The sequence below is a fragment of the Calypte anna genome, chromosome 4A (genome assembly GCF_003957555.1).
Source record: "Calypte anna isolate BGI_N300 chromosome 4A, bCalAnn1_v1.p, whole genome shotgun sequence".
NCBI lineage: Eukaryota > Metazoa > Chordata > Aves > Apodiformes > Trochilidae > Calypte > Calypte anna.
The window spans coordinates 8,666,926-8,676,161 of NC_044248.1; the positions used below are offsets into that span (position 1 = coordinate 8,666,926).

At 43.3% G+C, this 9,236-nt stretch overlaps 1 protein-coding gene across 1 annotated transcript in view; it reads right to left on the reverse strand.

Moving 5' to 3' along the window:
* ADGRA3 (adhesion G protein-coupled receptor A3) overlaps window positions 1–3,226 on the reverse strand; it is a 48,592-nt gene extending 45,366 nt beyond the window's left edge. The window contains exon 1 of the mRNA XM_030450240.1: window positions 2,958–3,226. Within this exon, the coding sequence (XP_030306100.1) occupies window positions 2,958–3,226 (269 nt within the window). The remainder of the gene's footprint in view (window positions 1–2,957) is intronic.
* Between the last annotated feature and the right edge of the window lie 6,010 nt (window positions 3,227–9,236).

Genomic DNA, 9,236 nt, shown 5'->3' on the forward strand with positions numbered 1-9,236 from the left:
AAAGATTCTAGCTTAAAGATTCCTGACTTACATTACTACAACAATAAAACATTCTGTGGAAACCAAATGTCAAGGCATTTCAGAAATTAATGACCTTGCTCAACTTATCAATATCATTGTAAAGCAGTAACTACAATGGCATGTAAGAATGAGAGAACCTGGCCAGCATCCTCAGCTTCTACTCATTCATCCTAATTTCCACTGCTTCTCTTATTTCCACACTTTTTAGAGATTTTTATCCTCAAAAATATTTCACTGAGGAAAATAAAACCTGTAAATGCTAAAAAGTGAAAATCTAAGAGCTGGAACAGTATAAGAATGGAATTAAGATTTCCAAAAATGATATAATGACTTCACTTGGGTCATCCCTAGGTCATTCAAAAAAACCCAAAACATATAAAATTATACAAGTTCTCATATTTAAAATTGCTTTGTGCGAAATAAGTCAACACAAAAGGAAATTGACTGAATCAAAATGCAGCTGATCTACACAGCTATTTTCAGCTACTTATCTCTGCAGTGATCCACTAATCCAAAAAGCTATAATAGAACTAGCACTTATCTTAATAGAAGAATCCCACAAGAATCAAGATTCAAGATAACTCAGGGCAGTCTGACTCTAATCGGACAAGCTTGCACTATCCACCAAGGGCTGCAATTTTAAGTATCAGCTTGGAGAAAAAAAAAAAAAAAAAAAAGTAATTTTTGGCAAAAGATAATGATTACTCCAGTCACTACTAATCAACATGTTTATGAAATGGCACCTGGCAAAACACCCCATAAATCACCCAAACTTTCTAACCAGGTTAACATGAACGCAGTAAAAAAAAAAAAAAAGTCTCTCAGATATATGGGAAGTCATTCCTCAAGAGTCAACAAAGTCAAAAAGATTCCAAACCACATCAGTTGTTCCGTTCACTCTCTTAGAAAAAGCAGGAATGTTGGTTTCACAATCTTTGCCTCATACTTAGGTAAATTTCAATGTGTTCATACTAACAGTTATCATACTATTTGTACTATGTACAAATAACAACTAAAAAAAAAAAAAAAAATCACATTGTTTCTTGCTACATCAAGTAAAAATTTAAAAGGGAAAAATAAATGTTTCTGGAGTTAGCATGAACTTCAGAGACCTGTCAGTTAAAACTGAAAGCAACTGATTTAGTGTATATGGCCTAGATAACAGGGTATGGACATCAAGATGAGAGATGAACCATTCTTCCTAACTCTTCTGCCACTGCAATAATAAACATCCATGCATAGCAAAGCTGCTGTGTTTAGTATCTGTTTGTCTTTCAAAGAAATCAGGGCTGGGAATCCGAGTTTTCTGAACCAAAAGTATCCCACAATCAACTTCAGCTTATCCACCATACTAACATCTACTTCTGTCATAATTTTAAGGGTTCCTACAATATTTTTAACTGTTGAACAGAAGATTACAAAGACTAAAATTAATTTGTTAATCAGAGTCATCACTTTCTATATTTTGCTATATTTATACTTCAGAAATTTCACATATGAATATATCTGGTCACTTCTCACAGGTCATTTAGAAAAACTCTCTAAGCCCTTACAGACTGCCAAGTAAGAACAAACACTTTAGCCTTAATGACCTCCCCTTTTTTGGCTTTTCCTTTTCTCACAGGTCCAGATCCATGCTGACTGGATCCACACTTCACTAAGACTTCATGAAGAAATTCCCTCCATGGCATTTCAGTGCTGTCAAAGCTCACAAAAGCAGCAGCCAGACTGCTGCTCTGAGAACTAAACACATTCTGTGCTTATTGCACTTGAATTATTGGTGGATCTTTCAAAACTGTGATTTCCAGGTACGCAAAGAAGTATATTAAACGAGATCCCATAATACAATTTTCTTTTCATTGAATTTTTTTTTCTTGCTTACTACTTGGTTGCACTTGAGTCTTCCCACATCTGTAAGTGCTCTAAAGAAGGGGACAGGGTTCCACTTTTTAGGGCCATTCACTAATGAAATCCAGGACTGCTAATGTCCCTGCCAATGGCTGGGAGATCAGACCCAATGATCTCCAAAGGTCCCTTCCAACCTAGAATATCTATAATTCTATGAACTCCTTTGGTAGAGTAACCAATTAACGTCTCAGGAAGAAAAACAACTTGCAAATTATTTTTTTTACATGTGCACACTCAGGTCTAAGTAAAGAGCAACGTATTTCTTACTTCGGAATAAGTTGCACAGCCTGTTTGAAACTTGTTATTCAAATGGATGCGCTAGGATTGCCCTCCACATAAAAAGAGAACGCCTCCTGCTACGTGGAAGCAAACTGACCTTTTTCCCCCCCAAAGAAGAAACAAAATAATTCCCTTCAGCTGGTTTTAGTAGCAGCTGCAACAAACAAGTTGCTGTTCGCTACCTCGAAACTTCAGGCCCACCCCATCTACCGCACTTGGCTCACGCTCTCTATGAGCGCTCGGTTTTAAAAACTACCTCAAAGCAGGGGACTCCAAAGCCGAGTTTCTCCTGAGACTAAAATAATAAATCAATTTCTGGAAGTTATTGGGGTTTTCTTTTTTTTTTTCTTTAATAAACACAATTGTAGAATTACTTTTAATAAAGGAACACCTTAGCATTCTAAACAGCCTGAACTGTGATGGAGAGGAGTCCCAAGAGGGAAGAAAGAGCAAAAGGGGGTGGGGGGGATGCTGCTCTACACTACCACAGCTCGGCCAGCGAGTAACGGGACGCTTTATGCCCCCTCCCCTTAAAATCACCATCTCGGGAAAGTAAGAGTAAACTTGAAAACCACAGCGAAACAAAAATCCGCTCCCGGGGCTTTCCCCTTTTAGCAGAGAGGGTCAGACGCGACCCCCACGCTGCCTGACCCCATTTTACCTTGGGCCGGGAGCTCCGCACCCCGCTTCCCGCCTACACGTCGCTGAGACACCCCCCCCCTCCACACACACCCGAGGACGGTACTCACAGGGTGACCGTCCGGTTCGGCAGCGCCTCAGGAGGCAGAACCTGAGCGAGCTCCAGGTTGCTGCAAACTACCTTCACCTCCACCGGGCCGCCGGCCGCCGCTTTGCCGGCGCTCTTGGGGCGACCGTCGTACTTGCAGCCCGGGGGCAGCGCGGCGCCGCCGCCCACCAGCGCCGGCAGGAGCAGGAGCGCGGGCAGGAGCCCCGAGAGGCGACGGCAGCGGCGGCGGCGCGGTGGGCGGCAAAAAGCGCGGCGGCTCCGGGACAGCATGGCGGGGCTGCGCAGGGCCCCGCTCCGCTCTTCCCTCAAGCGGCGCCGATAGAGCGGGTCGGGAGGGCGGGTGAGGAGCGAGCGGGGGTAGCCCGCCGTTCCCCCTGGCCTAGCTCCGCGGGGGCGGCGCCAGGCGCGCCCGCGGCGCTGCCGCCATGTGGTGCCGCGGAGGCGGCGAGTTGCAGGCGGGCGGGAGCAGCGGTCGCCACAGCCGCCCTCGCCTTTGTGTCGGGGCCGGGCGGGCAGGGCGCAGCGGCACCAGCGCCGCCTTCCGCCGGAGCCCGGCGGCAGCCAGAGAGCCCCCGGGGCCTCGGCTCCACCGCGCAAGCGCCGGGGTGGCGGCAGCCGCCAAGGCGTCTGCGCGGTGCAGTGTGAGGGGGCCGCGGAGGGGAAGGGGGGGGGAAAAAAATCCCTCCGAGTCGGGAGCCTCCAGCCCGTTCCTGCCGCCGTCGGCAAGCGCTCGGTCTGCCCGTAGTCCCGCTGCTCACCGAGAGCTGTCGAGGCCTTCCTCCCGCGGACGATCTTAGCCCGAGTTGTTGCCCCACCCACCCCCGGGACCCCTCAGCATTCTGTGGAGCCGAGGGTCCCTTTGAGGCCCCGTGGGCTCTGTCCCTCTCGCAGGATCAGGGTGGAGCAGTTTGGTTTCTCTCTTTTCTGCTTCCGTGCCTCGCCTCTTGCCCCAGCTCTAAATTCTTGGTCTTGCAAAGAGTAGATTGTTGCCTTTCAGTCTTCACGGAGAAAAGATAAATCCCCTGCCCAGGTGCTGAATGGGTTTCAGTACTCTTTGCAGCGTCTTCAGTAGTCTTTGCTTTCGAATCATCCCTATAAAATGTGGTAATCCTGTTATTCTGGTTGAGAGCCAAAAAGCCAAAGGATGGTGAAAGTTATTTCAATTTCATTAATCTCAAACCAAAGCACCTACCTACAATCACACAAATCACAGTGTTAGGGGATGGAAGGGACCTCATGAGATCATTGAGTCCAACCCCCCTGACAGAGCAGGACCTCCTAGTGCAAGTCACAGAGAAACATAGACAGATGGGTTTTAAAAGTCTCCAAAAGAGGGTCCACAACTTCACTGGGCAGCCTGTTCCAATGTTCTGTCAACCTCACAGTGAAAAAGCTTTTTCTTATGTTTACACAGAACCTCCTGTGCTCCAACCTGCATCCATTAGCCCTTGTCCTATCACTGGTCATCACTAAAAGAGCCTGGCTCCATCCTCCTGACACTCACTCTTTACATATTTGTAAACATTCATGAGGTCACCCCACAGTCTCCTCCAAGCTGAAGAGACCCAGCTCCCTCAGCCTTCCCTCATAAGGGAGATGCTCCACTCCCTTACTCATCTCTGTGGCTCTGTGCTGGACTCTCTCAAACAATGTGTCTTTTCATTGCACACTTGGGGCTGCTTTTCAGGGTGCAGTTAGGCCACGTTCTCACATTCTCTGCAGCCAGGACTGCCAGGCACAAATGCTGTTGTGCCAATGACAGCTGAAATTCTCAATGTGTTCTATGCCTCCAGTAGGTGTGAGAATAATAAAGTAACTGTTACTTAACTTGCAAGCAAATTGCAAGAACGAACAGCACCTCCTTCAAAAATTTTGAGAGACTTTGCAGAGCTCATAGGAATTTCTGGTCCCTAACCAAGAACTCATGATGTCCCATCCTTACAGAAGAACAGAGACAAATAACACCATGCAAAATCCTTATCATTACACAGAAGTGCAGTTTTAGGCATTGCGAAAATGAGACTTGCAAAGACTTTAACCTAAGTTGGTTTTGAATAGTGTTGGGCACTCAGGTTGGAACCCATTTTTAAATGTAACCTCACAAAAGACAGATGCAAACAATAGGAGTTGTGGGTTGGGGCAAAAAGGTTACAGTAACAATATCACAATTTCCTGGGCATGTTGTAGATACCCTTTTATCCACCAACATGTTTTCTGTCTTTGGTTGTATGTCCTCATACAAATGAAGCTGGAACCTGTTCCATGTACTGAAACTGTTGACAACAATGCAAAGAGGACACAAGCCCTTGAACTTTAATACTAGGTCTGCAAGCCACTGAGTCACTCAGCAGGACCAACCTGATCTGGGTGAGATTGAGGCCACTATTACACTTAATCTAAATTAGGTCAGGACACAAAATACAAAGCTGACAATCTCTTTGTGCTCTCAGCTGCTGTTGCACCAAGTGAAAGAGGAAACATCTAATTAGCATTAATGTAACCAATGTACGTAATTCTGTTTTGGACTTCATTTTAAACCAGTTCAAACTACACAGTGAATTTTTATTGGATAAGCCCTTCGTACCATAGAGCTCCTTTATTCTTGATCTGGCACTGGGAGTTTTAAACCTGTATTGACTGTAGAAAACCACAGACCAAGATACTTCTCCTCTCATAAGTAGTGCTGGATTAAAAAGTTCTTCCCACTTGCTACTTTCTTCCCATAACCTTCTATTATGTCAATAACATGATCCAGTTCACTGCAGAACTGCATAAAAAGTTTGCTTTGGGTTAAGGATCACATGGAGACAATACATACAGCTGCCTCCTCTGGCAGTAAAGCCAGTTTAAACATCAATACTGCCAGAATTTTGGCTCGGCTTCACCAGTTTCTTCATGGTTGATCAAGATTGCACTTACGTGCTACTCAAGGGAACACTGCCATGTTTGCCTGAGGCTACTTGCTCTTCTCCCTTGTCTTGTGTTTGTGGTAATGAATGTTTTTTCCCATTGGTCTCCAGTTGCATCAGTGAGGTGATCCACATGGTCACATATTCTAAAGATGATGATGAAATTAGTGAAGTGCTGCTTCTGGTGACTCTGATGATAGACTGTCTTCACTCCCAATTTTCCCATAATCATGGGGAGACAGATTTCTTGCTGCTACTTTTGATATTGTGTCCAACTCCTTTCCTTCTAGCTGATAGATTCCAGTTTCTTATTTACCCCTGATGTTTCTGAGCCATCTGCTCTGTTCTTTCCATTCTACTGGGACCACCCCTACTAAGATCTCTAGCTATGGATCCCAGTTGCAAAGCTTCTACAATGTTAAATGATGCTTCAGCTTAATCTTCCACTACTGAAACCTTGAAGTGTTGTTCTCTGTTATATATTCTCTTAGTTTGCCTTCTTCTGCAGTGAATCTAATTCCAGGGTGTATTGTTCCTCACATTTTTTCAAAAAGCATGAAGCATTCAGGCAGAAGGCTTTGGTTGAAGGTTTGTGCTTTTACCCTCATCTTTCCTCTTTCATGCAAATTACAGCAACTTCCATTGTGTGCCACAGATTTGAAAATGTGTTTTCTTACATTGACTCAGGAAAGCTCTTAATCCAAAACGTATGTCCCACAGGAGTCACTGAACAAATTTCGTGTGGTTTTTTTGCTATACACCTTTGTCAAGTTCTTTAGATCACTGCTTTTATGGTAGTTGTAGTGGTCTAAGGATATAAAGTTACATTTGCTTGGAAAAAAGAGAAAGTCCTGTCCCTTCTACCTTTCCAACAACCCCTCTACTTTTAGGTTAGATGCTCATGCTTTACCTCCAACTGTGGCAGTCATCTGAGTGCTCAGTAAACTGAATCAATCCCTACGATAAAAGTTTTTGGAGTTCAGTTTTCTGCCAGGTTATTGAGTTGAAATCAACTCAGAGAAGACTTAAAAGAGTGCCAGAACTAGAGGAAGGTGAGGGCATTAGCAAAGGGAGTAGAACCTCCCACCTCGGCAGCAAAGTTTGCCATGGTATAGAACTTCAAGAAAGACAAGGTTTGTGGAGGGAGGCAGTATCTCCTATTATAGCATCTGATTCAGGTGCAGAAAAAAGGAAGCAAACTCCCTGGCTATAGCTGGGGTAGCAGCTCCTCTAAAATATTACCTCTTTTCTGCAGTTCTTGCTTCTTTGAATTGAAAAAGGCCAAATGTTCTTTCCCACAGTCTTCTCATTTTCCATCAGGGCTGGTAATCTTGCTGGTGCTGGTAATGCTTTACTTCAGCTGAGGCATGCAACTTGAACTTTATTTGAATGCGTTTTGCTTCCAGATTGCTAACAAGTATACTTTGTCTTTTTCTGTTGTTTCTCTTCATAAAAGTACACTAGTGCCACTTTCTGTGTCCAAGATACTAAGAAGAGTGTGGGAAAGAGAGGAAGACAACAACATTCTTATCAGTTTTTATGTGTAAGCAAAGCTTTTGTAGCATTTCAGATAAACAGGAGGTTTTTAAAGTAATTTTTTCCCCCGTCTTTCATTCTGCTTGCTTTTTTTTTTTTTCTTCTTTCTTTCTTGTCCTTTGCTTTTATCAGTTCAGGTTTCACAACCCTGCAGGTTTTTCTGAGCTATCATCACCTTCACTGAAAGGATTGCTCTCTGTTTCTCCTCTCAAGGGATTCCCACGCTGCTACTGACTTCTTGTCCTTTTTTTCTCACTGCAATGGAGTCTTCTACCTTCCCCATTTTCTCTCGTCCCTTAATGGATTGGGACACCATCAGTTATGTTTCATTTGCTGAAGCAATTGTTGAGGAAGAGGAAGCATTTGGTTGCCCTCAGCTAAGTCTGCAATACTGTGGTTATTTGCTATTCCAAGTACAACATGAGGTGATGATAACTACTGGCACATGCTGGCTTGCCAGTGGTAGCCACTACACCCAAGCAGCCTGGGAGTCACCTTTCTACTGCAGCTCCTTCTCATGCAGCTCCTGGTTGCAGTATTGGATCTCTGCCTCTGTCAGAGAGTTCACTGTTACCTACCCCAAGCTGTGCTGTTGCTTGTGACTAACAAGTAACATAGATATTCCCAGGTGCCTGGCTGATGCTGGAAGTCCTTCATTCATCCTGAGACACAAGGATGTTCTCTGCAAACCCCCATCTGCAGTCAAGGGGCAGATATCTTCAATGTCAGCAGTGTAGCTGGGGAAAATACAGCTTTTTAGTTGGGAGTCTGAATAGAAACACTATTTCCTTTTACCTGGTTGCTCCTCTAAACAAACATTTCAAGAATTCCAGACATTATTTGGCTTAGTTTGTATACTTCTTCTGGACAATGTTTTGAAAATGCTTAAAGGAGAATGTTCTCAAAGCTATTTATTTAGAAGTCTCTGGATTTGGTTATCAACAAATCCCAAATTATTAGACACTGAATTAGACACTGAAATTTTGTGTATTATAAACTGAAATATCACCAGATATGATTCTACAGAAAAAAAAATCAGGCCTAGAAGTTTTCCATACTTGATTTTCATTATTTTCTTTGCCTTGAGGGAAAAAAACACAATAACCTGTGGATTCAGCAGATTCATACAGGGATCTCACTCCTCTTCTGCTCTTCTAGTCTGCAGTTGTACATGGAACACAGACTTTGAAATATAGTCCTATTGCTAAATTCTAGAAAGAAATGTATACAGCTAGAAGATACATATAATATGTTGTGCAAGATTTCTTTTTGACAGGCAATTGTATATCCACTTTTCCATGTCTGGCCTCCAGATAATTCTTTCATATAATTTTGAAACTTCTCGGCTACCTACATATCTGATGTGAATTTTCAATAGAATAAAAATAAATCAATATAAATAGGCATTTGCATGGAAGCAGAAGAGAAATACAGTATTCATACTGGCTTTCATTAAAATTTTTGCTAAAATATGTAACTGTTCTTTTGAAAAAATTGTCATCAGTTACTCAGCATTAACCAGTTTACAGGCTTCTGAGCGATCACCTAGTAATAGAAATGAAAATAAAGTCATTTTCCCTCTACTCCTTGTTATATTTTGTTAAATACTTTAATAGATGTTATAATCAAAACACACACAGTTGTGGGGAAAAATTAGTAGGGGAAAAAAAAGGTGAACTCCTTCATCAGTAAGACATCAGTGCTGAAAAGAAGGTGATGGCATTCCCAGATGGAAATGATTATGTCTGGCTGGATAGATGGGGACCTGCGCTCTTGTGTGAACAACATATATGAAAGAAAAGCTATCTGATGCTTAAGCAATTCAAATGGTTCAG